An 18,720-nucleotide genomic window follows, 5' to 3' on the forward strand; every position below is an offset into this window, starting at 1 on the left:
TCAGTTTAAAAAAAATGTTTTGTTAAATTATTTCTAATGACAATTACATATGACATCAATTATTTATAGGTAAAACTGTGTGAAAAATTAGATAAAGTTAGATGTTACATGCTGCAGTAAGTTCAATAAGGCTTGTGTTGTGCATACCAGATGACGATATATATAATATATTATCAAAACTTATATAAATAGAAAACATTCATAACTCAGGACGAAATATTTGTGATAAACACAAATAAATGCCCTTACCAGGATACGAACTCGGGACCTCCTGATTCAAAGGCACTTACTACTTACGTTGATTTTGCCGCATCTAGATTGAAACCACGGATAGAAGTTTTACTATCCAGCAGTATTTTATTGAAGCTTTCATTAACCTTGGGCTCTAATTAGCAAATGAGCTTTTATGGGGTTATTAACGCCGAGTAATCAAACGCGGATATTTATGTCCTTTTAAAATTCTTAATGAAACAGGTAAAAGAGAGATGATTATTATTCTAGATGATAGGTAGGTGATAGGCAAAACCTAATGAACAATTTGGAATTGTCTTTTCTATTTTATAGTTTACTTATTTATAGTTTAGTATGGGTTAGCACATTGTTACTGGTATAACTTGAGAATCGTCCCGTTAAGACATCATTCTCGGTTAGAGTTGTGCCGTTCCCGGTAACATTGCCCCTTTTATATGGGAAATTTTACCGAACGAGAAATTTCCCCATACAAAATGGGGAATGTTACCGGGAACGGCACAACTCTATTCTCGGTAGATGTCGGTATGCGCCTCCCTAACGCGCTGGCCACAACCACGACATTGCGCGACTGACTTAGGCTAACGCGACAACCATAGGTAGCGAGACACAGCGATCGGACCTTTCGTTCCAACCTATGGTTGTCGCCTTAGCCTAAGCCAGTCGCGCAATGTCGTGGCCAGCGCGTAAGGCGTGTAAACATAAGGAAAGAATGGAAAGATTCGCACGCTTATAGTAAGCTTCGTATTCTTCGTAGCTCAGTTGGCTAAGAGCGATTGAAGCGGTGAATTTATAATTTTTTCCTTTAATTAAAAAATTTGTAGTATCGTCTGCAGACGTACCTGATTGATTAAAAACTTCTCCTTTGATAGTAAAGTAGAAATACGCAACTAAAGCAATAACAAGAAGAAAGTGATGCAAATAATCATGTACTTCATGCAAAGCCTTGGTAGGACAAGAGCGTATGGGTCGCAAGGTGTTCCAACAGGTCATGGGTTCATATTCCGTTTATTATAATTTTGTTAACAATCCTAAACTCTATTAATCAATAATAATAATAAAAATACTTAATTACTAGTAGTTTTTGTTTTATTAAACAATCAAATACCCGATTCTCTTTTTGGAGACCCTGTATTAAATATTACTCCCTGCACTCCAATCCAACTACTGTTGCGCCCTGATGTTCCTTGTTTCTGTCTAACTGTGTTAATAATACTTCAGGTATAGCATTAAAATGATCTCCATAGTCGATGAAATTATTTAAATTGCATAAATAATTACAGAGAAACATATAAATCATACATTTTACTTCTTTCCGACATCCGATATCGGATCGGACAATATGAAAACGCTCTTAAAAGGAGGCCTATTAGGGGGCCGTATCATTACGGAAGTAATCAACGTAACTTTTCGTAGCATCTGTCATCAAAATACATTCATAATTATTATTTCGTTTGGCGTTTTTCGATGTATGATTATTATCTTGGCTAGTCCCAAGATAATATATCCTGAAGTATAGCTTAGCAATAGATTAATTACCTTTGTAAAAAAATAACAGTTTGCGTGAGGATTGTCGATTTAAGTACCTGAAACAATATCAATAATAAATTAATATTAATATAGGAAAATTGCCCTTACAGTAACTAAAAAATAATTATTATATAGGTAAGTACCTACTAATTTTTTTTTTACTAGCCTAATTTAGTGTCCCACTGCTGGGCAAAGGTCTCCCCTCGTTTCCTACCTACTAAAATTATGTATTATTTATTTCTTGTTGCTTTATTTTTATTTATAATGTAATGTAATATTATGAAATAAATAAATATCATATCATATCATATCATATCAGGTTAGGTCATTTAAAAATGTAAATAAAAACCGGCCAAGTGCGAGTCGGACTCGCGCACAAATGGTTCCGTACCATTACGCAAAAAACGGCAAAAAATCACTTTTGTTGTATGGGAGCCCGACTTAAATATTTATTTTATTCTATTTTTAATATTTGTTGTTATAGCGGCATCAGAAATACATCATCTGTGAAAATTTCAACTGTCTAGCTATCGCGGTTGCTTTCATACCAAAAGTTGCTCACAATCGCGTAATGAACATATCTTGTATCACCTAAAAAAACACATATAATTAGAATAATACATTCGTAACGGTGTAAAAGAGGCCCCCACGGCGGTAATTCAACCATTTTAATTACGATTACAAGTCTTTACTCTGTCTTCATTTGTATAGTTAACGAACGTGAAAATTGGCACAGCCCTGTAATGGGTACATTTGTATTGGTATTCTCTATGGCCGCTGTTTGTTTCTCGGTGGGGTTGTCAATTTAGGCCGACAGGGATTAATTGGTAAGAAATATCTTAATTTGATTACAATAGTAGGTAAATATATAGGTATACGGATACATTAATTTATAATTTAGTTAACTATCTTACCTGCAGACTAGCGTTGAAAAAACCGGGTTTTTTTTTCAAGTTTCTTTCGAAAAAAAAAACAATGTATTTTTCAATATGATTAATTAGGAATTTAAACAGGTAGGTTAAGGTTGCATGTCTAATGTGTTTGTTTATGGCATTGACACTGTCATCACTCATCAGTGGAATTGTGTGTGACGTATTTAATTTTTCTAAATAGAACTGGAAAAACCGAAAAGAACGAAATTTTGTAAAATTCCCGAAAAAAACATTTGATTTTTTCCGCAATTTTCATCCCTACTGCAGACAAACTGTGAAAACAGTTTTGCAGGAAACTGTATAAGTGTTGAATAATAAATCTCTCTATCTATCTATCTATCGGGTATATAAACTGGTACACCGGAATGTGACACAGCATATACGCAAGTACGCGATGCGTTTCTGACAATTTGTTTGTGATGTATTGTGTACCTAAACTGTAAAAATATATTAAAATATATTAAATATTTGTCATTCAAAATCATCATTTAAAGTCAATTCTACCAGCTCACATAAGGAAACAACTCAAAATTTGCATTTGATTACTTTGCCCCACATGTGGATAAAATGCAACTTTCTCATCAGTTTTTGAACAATCACGAGAGCCTTTACCAGCTGGTGTGATGAAAACATTATTAAATATTTCATCACTCAAAATCATGTTTGAAAGTCAATTCTACTAGCCAACTATTAAATTTGCATCAGAATGATTTTTTATTTATATGATATAGGAGGCAAACGAGCAGACGAATCGCCTGATGGTAAGCGATATTGATACCCTCGCAACGCTCAAGATTCCACTTTTCGAACCGTTTTAAAAAGCAATGTTCATTATTAAAAAAGTTGTATATCTTCAATACTGCATGCAATTATTTATGTCAGCCTAATGTCTAGTTCATTATAATTAGTTGCCTATCATTACTTCCTGGAGTTAATTTAACTTTAAACGGTAATGTAACTAACTACCGCTGTCAGAGATAATTATAAGGTACAAATATTTTCAGTCATTTATTGAGAGGCTTGCTCGAGCATTTAACAAAAGCATTTGGTGACATTAACTCGTTCTATGTGCATCGGCAAAATGCTTAAAATAATATTTTTGTTAAGTATCGGCGTTAATGCTAAAGTTAATATATTGTGGACACTACAATGAATCGATAAGAAATAGACTAATCGTGGAAAACGTCTGTGAACGTGGCAGAGTAAAATACCCAAAAAAGATTTTTGAATCAAAAATTCCTAGTGACATGATGGGATGTAGTTTGAAAGTCCTTGCTCTAGAACGACATCCCTTTATAAGTCATAATCCTTTGGATCCTAATATTGAAAGTTTATTGATTAATCAGGTAGCAAAACGATATAACCTTTCCCTACGTTACGAAATCTTGAATTCATATCGCGGAAAGAAGTCATTTAATGGTGACTGGAGCGGGGCTCTGAGAGACCTGACTTACGAAAAAGGTCAGCTACTTTTTGGAGGCATTTTTTCCGACAACGAAGTTCATGAAGATTTTGAGTGCAGCTCATCTTACTTAGCCGATTCCTACACCTGGGTCGTTCCACGAGCGTTACCGAAACCGGCCTGGCTAGCTCTTTTTGTGATATTTCAAAACACTGTATGGTTGACAGTTGTAACTTGTTTTGTCTTTATTGCTTTAAGTTGGATGGTGTTAGCTAAACTGAGCAAGGATCCAACTTATAAAACCAATCTGGATCAATATTTTATTAACACGTGGCTCAGTAATTTGGGTTTTTGTGCATTCTCACGACCAATTACGAATAGTTTGCGTTTATTTTTTGTCTTTATAAACCTTTATTGTATTTTATTAATAACTGCTTATCAAACAAAATTGATTGAAGTCTTGACAAACCCAAGTTTTGAATATCAGATATCGACCGTCAAAGAATTGGTTGAAAGTGGCTTAAAATGTGGCGGTTCTAGAGAATTGCATGATATTTTTGAGAACTCTACTGATCCTATTGATAATTATTTTTTTGACGTGTGGATTGATATTGCCGACATAAGGGATGCCTTGAGAGATGTGGCAATCCACCGGAACTTCTCTCTCTTGTGCAGTCGCTTGGAACTGTTGTATGTATCAACTATAATACCGGAGCTGAATGATCATTTTGGAAATTATATGTATTATGCTTTCCCAACGAACGTCTTAACTCTCCCTTTGGAAACTGTATCTATGAAAGGTTTTCCGTTTATGAAAGGGTTTTCTAGAACTATACAATATTTTCGAGAGCATGGCGTCACTAATGCGTTGAAATCACACTTTAGTGGTCATTTGTTAAGGCAGCGAGCTCATCTCTTGAACGAATTAGAAAATGAATACAGGAAAAGACCCGCTCTATCCATTCAAGCTCTTCAAGGCGGATATTTAGCCCTTATATTTGGATCCGTGTGTGGCACAATTGTATTTATAGTGGAAATTATATTTAATACAATATTTGTAAAAAATATAATATCTCATAAAAATCTGTTTATATGGTGATTGTTCTTTATTTACCAAAATAAAACTTCTTACATTTTCTTCTTCGTGTATTCGGATGTGCATAAATTACAAAACTATCGTCACAATACTATTTTGTAACTGTACAAATATTTGTTTTGGCACCTTAGCAGTAAGAACATATTTCGATTTTGGAAGGAAAGATACAACCTGAAAAATGAAATCCTTCTTAATCACTTTTTCACTCATGTTTTATAAGGTATTCTAACAATTAAGTTTGAATACCGCCAGAAATTACAATAACAAAACGAAAGGAACTTCAATGAAATAATATGGAAATAACGAACGTTAATTGACAATTCCATCGACATCTATTTTTTTTGGAAAAAAACTGAGATACGGCCCGAATTGAGGACGGCGGCTATTTGTCAACTATAGTATATTGTTAAAAGTAGAATTATGAATTTTTCGTGTTAATTTTTGTTTCGTGTTATTTTTTTAATCAAAATATTTCAACCCTACGCACGAGGTTTGACACATAGAATTTTATTATAGCCAATCAAAAGTTATATTGACTAATTACAACTATTAGCGCTGTGGCAACACCTCTATCTTCGTCACAACCACAACCAATGATGTGTGGAAATACAGCCCTGCAGCTCCAATATGCCAACATAGATAGCGGGATCGGCGTCCAACCAGAAAGCGCGATGCTAGCGCCAGAGTTGTATATATCATATCATATCATATCATTTATTCAGTAATAATCATACATTGTCATTGGTATTTTTTTCACTTATAGAAAAGTTAAGAATACAATAATAATAATACAGAAATTGATGTCAATTTGGGTAAATATAAATGTTAATTTAGGTATTTATTTATTTTAATGTCAGGTCTCATTATTCTCATCCATAAACTCATTCACCGAGTAATAGGCCTTCTGTACCAAATTTATACATACGGCACATCGTCGGGTAGCGCCGCGCGCTCATCCCTCTCTTCACTCTCTTGCAATCTGACATTCCCACAGATCGCGCGTGTCCTAGACATAAATGAGAAAGAACCTATACATATACTTTGTAAATTCACCATTAAAAGAATGGGAATTTTTAATATTTGTTTCATTTAAATAGCGCCATAAGCGCTAACAACATAGACATATAAGGTAACTGCAACATAGACATATAAGGTACCTGTCATGTCACAAAAGTAACTATGAAATGAAATTACCTATATATCCACGATCGGTAATATCTTCTTATGGTTGCTATACCGATTTCTATGTAAGTATCACATTCACATGAATGTTGTACTACACAACATCGGTGCTCCAAAAATATCATATTTGTGGGTAATTTTACAATTAGAAAACTAGATAATAATGTGTATGTCGGTAATAGATTTTTTTAAAGACTAATTGTTTGAGTTTAAAGGGGTCCATAAAAATACTTGTGTTGGTATGTTATAATAATATAAAAGAATGAAAAATTAAACATTACGTTGTGGCCGTTACCGACTTACGGATCGTTGATAGCTGCTGGGTGAAGCTATCACCGTCCTACTTTAATTTAGAGTTTTATGGTTTTAAAAATCTTTTAGATAAAGTGTGATGTAAAAACAAGAATTTACAATTGAATGAAATCATTTAGCAATAAAAAGTAAAGTAGAGTAGTCAATTATTTTAATAAATGTCTTAAACAGAAAACTCACGTTCTTACTTGAAAATACAAGCGCCAGTATGACAAGCCCTGCGTACACGCCACCCGAGTCGTGTTTTGCATATTTTATCTTTTTTTCGAACTATTACCACTCAAAATAACGTTAAACTACCCGATACCCAAGGAACAAACGCTTGTGAACGTTTATCTACCTACCGCTGAAATGGTGCTGGCAACGAAAACATATTTAATTACCTAAATAGATCGGTAATACCCGCAGATTTCCGATGGGTCGTTGATAGCTGCATTTACCTTATATTACTTCGTAAAGACCAGCCTTACGAGCACTACGAATGGGACCGATACATTGGAGTTAAAATCGCATTTAGTTACACTAGCGCACTCAGTCGTGTGGCGAATTGCGCAGTGGAAAGGCGTCGGTGTTCGGTCGGAATTGTATGCATACGCTTATACATTGTTTACACCAATTTATCTATGGCTAACAATAACTTTTTTTTTAATAGCGGGAAATTGTTTTTGGATATAATTAAAAACTGGATATATTAACCTTTTTTGAACTAAACATATTAATCGAGAACGGATAGCTGTTAGTGTCAGTGTGGCTGGGGTCATTTTTGGAAGGCATTTTTCTATGTAGAGCGATGTCTATATACAGGATGGCTAAAAATAAGTGCATTCCCTTTGCCACAGGGGTTTTGGGATTATATTAAGCAAATTTTACTATGGGACTAACCACGAAATCACGAAAACAAAATTTACCCTCCCACCAGACCCCTTTGGTTGAAAATGGCACATTTTATTATTAAACATACAAACCAACAGGGTCCTCATTGAATAGAATAGAATAGAATAGCTTTATTTGCATAGAATAAGTACATTATTTCGTGTCTGCAAGTGTAATTCTGACAATTTGTTGCTTATTCTGCTATATGTATATAATAATAATAGCATGCAAAAATTTAACACAAATTCAATTTTAAATAATAACAATTTCAGTTAACAATTTTGCTCCTGAATATTTTCGTAGAGTAAGTCTTTGAGGCAATAATAATTTTTATCTAATAAATAACTAACAAGACTTCTTTTAAATTTACTTAAAGATAGCTCCTTCATGCAATTTGGTAGCTTATTATACAATTTATTAATGCACAATGCAAAACACTGTTCGTTTTATAATGAAGTCTTGGGAGTAAGATCATGTACAAGACGACCTTCGTTTCTCGTGCCCCTCGGATATACGGTTTTACCCGTTGTGAAAAGCTCCATATGATTTAATAAATACACGACTCCAGAATATACAAAGACGGAAACGTCAGGATCTAAACATTTGAACAATTCTCTACATGAGTTAAATATTGCACTTGAGCAGGCCTCCCAAAGTAAATAAAATTTGTAATATTATAATATTTTAATGTTTTAGTATTTGCCTTGCGTTGGACGGTGTGGTGAAATTTTTTATGTTTTAGTCGGGCCTTGAAACCCTAGCAATGCTCAAGATTCTACTTTTCGAACCGTTTTAAAAAGAAATGTTCAATATAAGAAAAATTGTATATCGACAATACTACATACTCCAATTATTTATGTCGATCTAAATGTCTAGTTCATTATAATTAGCAGGGAGCGTACAATTCATGCCGGTTTCGTCATAATGACGTATATAAACACACAGGATGTTTTTACATACGTAATGGCAGATAGTCTATCAACGTTCCATTGTAACGAACCATATAGTTTTTACATTAGTTACTGAAATAAACAATAAGTACTTAATGTGTCAGAAACAAAATGGTTTATTGTGTAATAAATTAATGTTTAAATTAATGTGTCCGATTTTATTAAATTTAACTGAAGTCTGTTGTTTCCGCACGCCTCCAATTTATTTAAAATTAGATATGACAATGTCAGATAATAATGTTTTTTTACTGTCCGTCTTATGTTTCAGGTGTCAATCACCACTACCTACTACCACACACACTGTCTACTTAATCAGAATAGGTTGATTAGATAGTAGCGATTAATGATTAACCCTATTTTTCATATTACATAGTTATTACGGTAACGATAAATAAACGTAAAACCTGAAACATGCTGTATGTAGCTTGACGTCATTTGTCTGTCATCGGCATGAATTGTACACTCCCTGATAATTAGTTACCTATCATTACTCACTGGAGTTCATTTAACTTTAAACGGTACTGTAAGTAACTTGCTAGGCTTGCTCGAGCATTTAACAAAAACATTTTGTGACATTAACTCGTTCTATGTGCATCAGCAATGCTTAAAATAATATTTTTATTAAGTATCGGCGTTAATGCTAAAGTTTCTACTGAAGTTAATGACATCTCCAGTTGTGTTAGTGAAATAATTGATAGACATTTTGCCCAACCTGGACTTCTCTATTTCGTGGACACTTTTAATGTCAGCACACCAGTAGCTGGAATAAGACATGATATCATTAAATCTGTGCATAAAAAATTAAAATACTCTGTAAAAATAGCTACACCTACGAAGAAAGATAAAGGGATATGCCTTAACAATGATAATACAGCAAGAGAAATGAATGTTGAATCGCACATGGATCATTTTAGACCTACATCTCTTGCTGATTACTTCATTTTAATCATCGAAGACTATAACGAGTTCAGTAATATCGCAAGTAGACTCATTCGAGCTAGGAGTTGGAATCCAAGAGCCTTATTCATTTTGGTTTATTTTTCAATAACCAATTCTGACGATCAAAACATCAGAGATGCCGAAGACATGCTATTTTGCCTTTTTAAAGTCAATGTCATCAATGCCGTTGTGATTATACCAGAAGTTAATAATGTCCGGAAGGCAAATATTTATAGCTGGCGGCCTTATGAACCGCCAAAATATTGTGGTCACTACAATGAATCGATAAGAAATAGACTGATCGTGGAAAACGTCTGTGCACGTGGCAGAGTAAAATACCCAAAAAAGATTTTTGATTCAAAAATTCCTAGTGACATGATGGGATGTAGTTTGAAAGTCCTTGCTCTAGAACGACATCCCTTTATAAGTCATAATCCTTTGGATCCTAATATTGAAAGTTTCTTGATTAATCAGGTAGCAAAACGTTATAACCTTTCCCTACGTTACGAAATTTTGAATTCATATCGCGGAAAGAAGTCATTTCATGGTGACTGGAGTGGAGCTCTGAGGGACCTGACTTACAAAAAAGGTCAGCTACTTTTAGGAGGCATTTTTTCCGACAGCGAAGTTCATGAAGATTTTGAGTGCAGCTCATCTTACTTAGCCGATTCCTATACCTGGGTCGTTCCACGTGCGTTACCAAAACCGCCCTGGCTAGCTCTTTTTGTGATATTTCAAAAAACTGTATGGTTGACTGTTGTAACTTGTTTTGTCTTTATTACTTTAAGTTGGATGGTGTTAGCTAAACTGAGCAAGGATCCAACTTATAGAACCAATCCGGATCAATATTTTATTTACACGTGGCTCAGTAATTTGGGTTTTAGTGCATTTTCACGACCAATTACGAATAGTTTGCGTTTATTTTTTGTCTTTATAAACCTTTATTGCATTTTATTAATAACTGCTTATCAAACGAAATTGATTGATGTCTTGACAAACCCAAGCTTTGAATATCAGATATCGACCGTCAAAGAATTGGTTGAAAGTGGCTTAAAATGTGGCGGTTCTAGAGAATTGCATGATATTTTTGAGAATTCTACTGATCCTATTGATAATTATTTTTTTGACGAGTGGATTGATATAGCCAATATAAGGGATGCCTTGAGAGATGTGGCAATCCACCGGAACTTCTCTCTCTTGTGCAGTCGCTTGGAACTGTTGTATGTATCAACTATAATACCGGAGCTGAATGATCGATTTGGAAATTATATGTATTATGCTTTCCCAAAAAACGTCTTAACTCTTCCTTTAGAAACTGTATCTATGAAAGGTTTTCCGTTTATGAAAGGGTTTTCTAGAAACATAAAATATTTTCGACAGCATGGCATAAGTAATGCATTGAAATCATACTTTAGTGGTCATTTCTTAAGGAAGCGAGCTCTACTCTTGAAGGAATTAGACAATGACTACAAAAGTAAAAGACCCGCTCTATCCATTCAAGCTCTTCAAGGTGGATATTTAGCCCTCATATTTGGATCCGTGTGTGGCACAGTTGTATTCATAGTGGAAATTATACTTAATACAAAATTTGTAAAAATATAATATTCCATAAATATCTGTTTATTATGGTGATTGTTCTTTATTTACCAAAATCAAACTTCTTACATTTTTAATCAAACGTAATAAACGTATATATCCAGATGTGTATATATTACAAAACCATCGTCACAACACTATTTTTAAATTGTACAAGTATTTATACTGCATATTAAATTTATACTTATTAGTATATATATCCAGATGTGTATATATTACAAAACCATCGTCACAACACTATTTTTAAATTGTACAAATATTTATACTGCATATTAAATTTATACTTATTAGTATATATATCCAGATGTGTATATATTACAAAACCATCGTCACAACACTATTTTTAAATTGTAGAAATATTTAGACTGTATATTAAATTTATACTTATTAGTATACATATCTATGTTGGATGGATTTATAATGAAATCTATATTATAACGAAAAAAAAAAATCTTAAGAAAAAAAAATAAGAATCTGTACTATATTGCCATTTAATTTTTTTATCTTTAATACGGTAAACACGCCAACCTTGGACCAGTGTATGACTTTGTTCCGGTTGCTATCGAAACGGCTGGGCCATAGTGCGCGGAGGCCATGAAGCTGGTAAGGGAGATTGGGCGTCGGTTAAGGGACAGGGGCTGCGATTCCCGGGCAGGCTCTTATCTAGGCCAACAAACATCTTTGGCTATTCAGCGTGGCAACGCAGTTAACATATTTGGGACATTAGGGCCAGGCAGATAGTGAACAGTTCGGGGCTTAATTGTTAGAAAAGCAATTTTTTTTTGTAATATAGATAGTTATAAACTGAAATTAATGTCATATACTAAGAACAGGTGCGAGTCAGACTCAACCAAACCAAACTACCATACCAAATTTTATAAAAGTAACATAGACCAATATTATATAGCCTATACTTACATAAAAACTAGCCAAGACAAATCCTTTATAAATTCAGGATTTTCTACATAGCGCCGAACTTGGCACCCATATATATAGATCTCAATTATTTCCTCGGCGAGTCAACAACAACACCTACTAGTTTAATATTGAACTTGGCTCTCATTTCACATTTATGTTTTGATTGGGATATCATTACTTGTTGTACTGAAATTTCTATAGGTATTCATCATTAAAGCAGTTTTGCCGAAGCTGAAAAGGAGACCCTCGGGCCTCGCCAACGTGCGATCAGTTGTCAAACATTTTTCAGTCTTAAGATTTTTAGCTTAGCGTAGCGTAGCAGCTAATTTTGGAAAGCCTGAAGATGTACTTGAATTTTTTTAAACTATACAATCTAATAATAGAAATCAATTAGACAACGCAAATAACATGAACCGCGATAGGCGTCCAGGTAACATAAATAGTTATTTATCAAAGTCTAGTTATGTTAACTGTAGCACATCTAAAAGTAATAGCCAGAAGGGAACTATTTAGTGCTTTAATTGTCAGGGTGTGGGACATCCTAGCTTTAAATGTCTCAAACCCCTACTAAAGTGTACTACTTGTAACTTTATTGGTCACGATTCTCTACACTGTACAAAAACAAAATAAAATACACCTAAGGAGAAAAGTGTTCTTAGTTTCAGTGTCTGAAATACTAGCGACAAATACAAGATTCTGATAAACGTAAACGGTATCCTCATTCTGTGACAAGTAGACTTAGGAAGTGGGGCTACTCATGTTCAAAAAAGTAATCTGATGCAAATTTGAGTTGTTTCCTTATGTTGGCTGGTACAATTGACTTTCAAATGATGATTTTGAATGACAAATATTTAATAACATTCATTTTGAATTGATTTGCTTTGATTTTGTTTGAAATTTTACAGTTAGAGTTTTGAACGATTCACGGTTAGTTTCACTAGACTTATATTGACCGGGATATAGACCGTGATTACCTTTTGTATTGCCTGCAGAATTAAATAACACATTGCTGCGGTCAAGAACAATGACGTTCGCAAGTCAGCTATTGCTCAGCATCTCCTTGAGTCGGGTACAAATCACTGGATCGAGTTGCATAGTCCCAAGGTCATTTCGACAGAACGCCACTATATACCAAGATTGGTAAGAGAAGCCGTTGAAATTCACAAATACAAAAATTTCAATCGTGAAGATGGGTTTAAACTGTCAAATGTGTGGAATCCTGTGATTTGTTTGTGTAAAAAACCAGTGATATCCGAATCAAACACGCGTAGTGACACCGTGAGTGTAGTGTGTTTGGACAGACCAACGAGTGTGAACGCAACCGGACCAACAAGTGTGAATGCAACCGATGGTAACGTTGAAAGTGAACGCAGCCGACGCGCAAGAATGAGGGTAGACCAAGCGCTGTCTACACAACTTTGACACCCATCCGCTATCTTCAGTCACCCGTGAACATGATGCATGTAACTGCGTCGAAATATCGGGAGCTCACAAATAATACAAAAGGTAATCACTGTCTATATCCCGGTCAATATAAGTCTAGTGATTTTACAGTTAGTAGGTATTTTCCTTGTTTTGGTTTGGTGAAAAAAAAAAAATGTCATGTTTCACTCAGTGGCAAAATTTGTTTAAATCGAGATTCCACTCAAGATTCCGCTTTTCGAACCACTCGCTACACTCGTGGTTCAACTTTGGAATCTTTCGCTTGCTCATATAAACAACAGCTTTGCCCCCCTGTATAACAAATAACTGTTATTTGTATTTGATTTGTAATATTTCACACTTAGTATTTTCATCGTGTTGGTTCAAATTAGGTATCTTTTCTTTGCTCGGGTAACAATTTCGTGTATAAGCACGAGAGGTTGAATAACAACTTTGCCTCAAATTGCCCCTTGTAAATCAAATAACTATTAGGAATAAATAATTGATATTAAATTCATTTAACAATTAATTGCACTAAATTATTGCTGCGAATATATGGAACAGGTCATCACGATTTTATTATTAAACTAACAAACTAACAGGGTCCTAATTAGACTGTAAAATAAACAAAATTTGCTATTTTTGAATAATAAATATTTATTCCTGAGTCATGGACGTTTTCTATGTATTTAAGTATTTGTATAAGTATTATAAATATAGTTGTCTGAGTACCCACAACACATAGTCAATTTGTGTAAGAATGTCCCTATAATATTTATTTAAATATTTTAATAATGTTCATTTTTATTTATTTATAATATTTTAATGTTTTAGTTAGCATTTTCCTCGCGTTGGTGTGGTGAAAATTTTTATGTTTAAGTCGGAAGCAAAGTTTGTTTAACCTTCGGGCCTTGAAACCCTCGCAACGCTCATGATTCCACTTCTCGAACCGTTTTAAAAAGCAATGTTCAATATATGAAAAATACTACTTATACGCTCATGTCATTTATGTCGACCTAATGTCTAGTTCATTATAATTAGTTGCCTATAACTACTCACTGGAGTTAATTTAACTTTAAACGTTACTGCAAGTAATTTCTGCTGTCAGAGATAATTATAAGGTACAAATGACTGAAAATATGAGTCATTTATTGAGAGACTTGCTCGAGCATTTAACAAAAGCATTTGGTGACATTAACTCGTTCTATGTGCATCAACAAAATGCTTAAAATAATATTTTTATTAAGTATCGGCGTTCATGCTAAAGTTAACCCCGACGGTGCTACTGTGGTTAATGACATCTCCAGTTGTGTTAGTGAAATAATTGATAGACATTTTGCCCAATCTGGACTTATATATTTCGTGGACTCTTTTAATGTCAGCATACCAGTAGCTGGAATAAGACATGGTATCATTAAATCTGTGCATAAGAAATTAAAATACTCTGTAAAAATAGCTACACTTACGAAGAAAGATAAAGGGATATGCCTAAACAATGATAATACAGCAAGAGAAATGAATGTTGAATCGCACATGGATCATTTTGAAGCTACATCTCTTGCTGATTACTTCATTTTAATCATAGAAGACTATAAAGACTTCAGTAATATCGCAAGTAGACTTATTCGAGCTAGGAGTTGGAATCCAAGAGCCTTATTCATTTTGGTTTATTTCTCAATAACCAGTTCTGACGATCAAAATATCAGACATGCCGAAGACATGCTATTTTGCCTTTTTAAAGTCAATGCCATCAATGCCGTTGTGATTATACCAGAAGTTAATAATGTCCGGAAGGCAAACATTTATAGTTGGCGGCCTTATCAACCGCCAAAATATTGTGGACACTACAATGAATCGATAAGAAATAGACTGATTGTGGAAAACGTCTGTGAACGTGGCAGAGTAAAATACCTAAAAAAGATTTTCGAATCAAAACTTCCTAGTGACATGATGGGATGTAGTTTGAAAGTCCTTGCTCTAGAACGGCATCCCTTTATAAGTCATAATGCTTTGGGTCCTGATATTGAAAGTTTCTTGATTAATCAGGTAGCAAAACGTTATAACCTTTCCCTACGTTACGAATTCCTGAACTCATATCGTGGAAAGAAGTCACTTAATGGTGACTGGAGCGGAGCTCTAAAAGACCTGACTTATAAAAAAGGTCACCTACTTTTAGGAGGCATTTTTTCCGACAGCGAAGTTCATGAAGATTTTGAGTGCAGCTCATCTTACTTAGCCGATTCCTACACCTGGGTCGTTCCACGAGCGTTACCGAAACCGGCCTGGCTAGCTCTTTTTGTGATATTTCATAAAACGGTATGGTTGACAGTTATAACTTGTTTTGTTTTAATTGCTTTAAGTTGGATGGTGTTAGCTAAACTTAGCAAGGATCCAACTTATAGAAACAATCTGGATCAATATTGCATTAACACGTGGCTCAGTAATTTGGGTTTTTGTGCATTTTCTCGACCAATTACGAATAGTTTGCGTTTATTTTTTGTCTTTATAAACCTTTATTGCATTTTATTAATAACTGCTTATCAAACGAAATTGATTGATGTCTTGACAAACCCAAGCTTTGAATATCAGATATCGACCGTCAAAGAATTGGTTGAAAGTGGCTTAAAATGTGGCGGTTCTAGAGAATTGCATGATATTTTTGAGAATTCTACTGATCCTATTGATAATTATTTCTTTCACGAGTGGATTGATATAGCCGATATAAGGGATGCCTTGAGAGATGTGGCAATCCACCGGAACTTCTCTCTCTTGTGCAGTCGCTTGGAACTGTTGTATGTATCAACTATAATACCGGAGCTGAATGATCGATTTGGAAATTATATGTATTATGCTTTCCCAAAGAACGTCTTAACTCTTCCTTTGGAAACTGTATCTATGAAAGGTTTTCCGTTTATGAAAGGGTTTTCTAGAACTATACAATATTTTCGACAGTATGGCATCAGTAATGCATTGAAATCATACTTTAGTGATCATTTCTTAAGGCAGCGAGCTCTACTCTTGAAGGAACTAGACAATGAATACAGTAAAAGACCCGCTCTATCCATTCAAGCTCTTCAAGGTGGATATTTAGCCCTTATATTTGGATCCGTGTGTGGCACTATTGTATTCGTAGTGGAAATTTTACTTAATACAAAATTTGTAAAAATATAATATTTCATAAAAATATGTTTATATGGTGATTGTTCTTTATTTACCAAAATCAAACTACTCACATTTTCTTCTTCTTACGTTTGTTTAAATAAAACAAACGTAATAAACGTATATTCAGATGTTCATAAATTACAAAACCATCGTCACAACACTATTTTTAACTGTACAAATATTTATACTGTATACTATATTGATCTCGTGTAGTACACAAGTTTTTTCACCTCAGCAGTAAGAACATATTTGGAAGGAAGAATACAACCTGAAAAATGAAATCGTTCTTTATCTTTTTCACTCATGTTTTCATTAGGTATTCTGACATTTCAGTTTGATTACCGCCATAAAATACAATAACAAAACGAAAGGAACTTCAATAAAATAATATTAGTCTAACCCGTTCGTATAAAAATACCGCAAATCGATGTACAGGTTAGCCGTTTGGCACACACATACTAGAGGCGAAAACAAAATTTTTGACCCGCAGTTCCTAAAAAAATTTCGCTGCGGGGGTGTGGTAAATCATTATTTTTTTTGTATGGAAAAATAAAAAATAAAAATTCCAAAACCTACGGTATGTGGTATCATACGAAAGGGCTTTTTGAGGCAATTCTAAAAATGTATCACATTATCATTACATTTCGGGCATTTTTTTAATGAAAACAAAAAAAAATCTAAACACCAAGTTTGGGCTCCTCCAGACACGATATGGCTGATTTTTTTTTGTACAATATACCACAAATGATACGTGATATCCTCATGTCTAACTCCAGGAAAGCAATTTTGAAAATAATATCATTAACAATTTTAATTTTTAATTTTTCAATTTTATAAAGTGACACAGTTCTACTTCAATACCTATTTCACGAGACTTATAGAAATATTCTGCAGATACGGTACATATTAATCATAAAATGATACGTAATATCCATATATCGAACGGGAAATACCTCTTTAACCCTTTAACTGCGCCTTTCATCAGTTGGTATAGTTTGTTTAGTTTTTGACACAAAATATCAAGATTGTATCCTTCAGATACGATATATGTACCTTACTGATTTTTTTTGTACAGTATACCATAAATAATACGTAATATCTTGATATCTAACCCCAAGACAGCAATTTTGAAAATAATTTATTTGTTTTTTTTTAATATTTTTCATGTTTATAATTTTTCAATATTACAATATTGAGAAATTAAAAAAAAAATCTAAATGAAATTATTTTCAAAATTGCTTTCTTGGGGTTAGATAATAAGATATTACGTATCATTTGTGGTATATTGTACAAAGAAAAATCAACCGATGAAAAGGCGCAGTTAAAGGGTTAAGACGATAGTCGCTAATTTGTCCTTGAGCGTCTCAGCGTCTCTGTACCCGCACCCCGCTCACTGCGATCGTACGTGAATTTCGTTTCGCGGCACCACAACGAGCTACAGAATAAGCTACAGACCAGAGGCGCGCGGTTGGCGCTATACTCGTATTTGTGTATCTTTTGCAGATATTTTATCTTTTGAGTATGAGTAGATCATGCGTTTAGTGGAGCTCGTAAATTATAATAAAAATATATTCCCTTGTGCATTTATTTATTTATTTAATCTTTATTGCACAAAAGAAAATACAAAAGTAACTGTAACATGAGGCATTCTCTACCAGTCAACCTTCATTGCATTGTACTTTACTTATACTATACTTTACTTTCGTGCATTATACTTTACAAGCCTCAATTCGTTAATTTGTGTCTTATCTGTTTCTTACAAATAAATACCTAAGTCAATTCGACAGATTAAGACTTATAGCTAGAGCTTAGTATGTACTAAATTGAGGCGTGCAGTGTGTTTATTTTATAGTAATTTTTTTATCCGTAATAATTAAATATAAATAATGCCATTGGTAATTAACTTATAAAATTAAGTACCTACTACCTAGTCTACCTACATATACAATTTTGGAAATTGTTACCAACCTATTAGTGTTAAACTAGTATTATTTTTCGAAGTTCGAAGTTTTCTCAAACATTACGTGGGAAATATCATATCATTATATTACAAGCGCGCCACAACCAAATCAGTGCTCTGCAGTTATTTATTTTTTGGCCATAATAACTCCGATATAGTGGTTAACGGCTATGTATGATGAACCCTCGTGGACGTCA

At 33.9% G+C, this 18,720-nt stretch overlaps 3 protein-coding genes and 1 pseudogene across 3 annotated transcripts in view; 3 read left to right on the top strand and 1 right to left on the bottom strand.

The window, feature by feature from the left end:
• The window catches only part of LOC134747107 (brain tumor protein), a 429,209-nt gene that overhangs the window by 274,264 nt on the left and 136,225 nt on the right, over window positions 1-18,720 (bottom strand). The window lies entirely within an intron of this gene.
• Window positions 3,830-5,277, top strand: LOC134747390 (uncharacterized; annotated as a pseudogene).
• LOC134747358 (uncharacterized) lies at window positions 9,118-11,067 on the top strand. The gene has a single exon (XM_063681990.1). The coding sequence runs from the start codon at window positions 9,127-9,129 to the stop codon at window positions 11,065-11,067; it is 1,941 nt and encodes a 646-aa protein (XP_063538060.1). The 5' UTR covers window positions 9,118-9,126.
• On the top strand, window positions 14,608-16,572 carry LOC134747359 (uncharacterized). Its single transcript, XM_063681991.1, has one exon. It carries the CDS (start codon window positions 14,608-14,610, stop codon window positions 16,570-16,572), a length of 1,965 nt encoding a protein of 654 aa, XP_063538061.1.

This window comes from Cydia strobilella, chromosome 14 (genome assembly GCF_947568885.1).
Source record: "Cydia strobilella chromosome 14, ilCydStro3.1, whole genome shotgun sequence".
NCBI classification, from domain to species: Eukaryota; Metazoa; Arthropoda; class Insecta; order Lepidoptera; family Tortricidae; genus Cydia; species Cydia strobilella.

Excerpts from the sequence above, each read along its gene's own strand:
- LOC134747358 (XM_063681990.1), top strand. The coding sequence starts at position 9,127 with ATGCTTAAAATAATATTTTTATTAAGTATCGGCGTTAATGCTAAAGTT.
- LOC134747359 (XM_063681991.1), top strand. The coding sequence starts at position 14,608 with ATGTGCATCAACAAAATGCTTAAAATAATATTTTTATTAAGTATCGGC.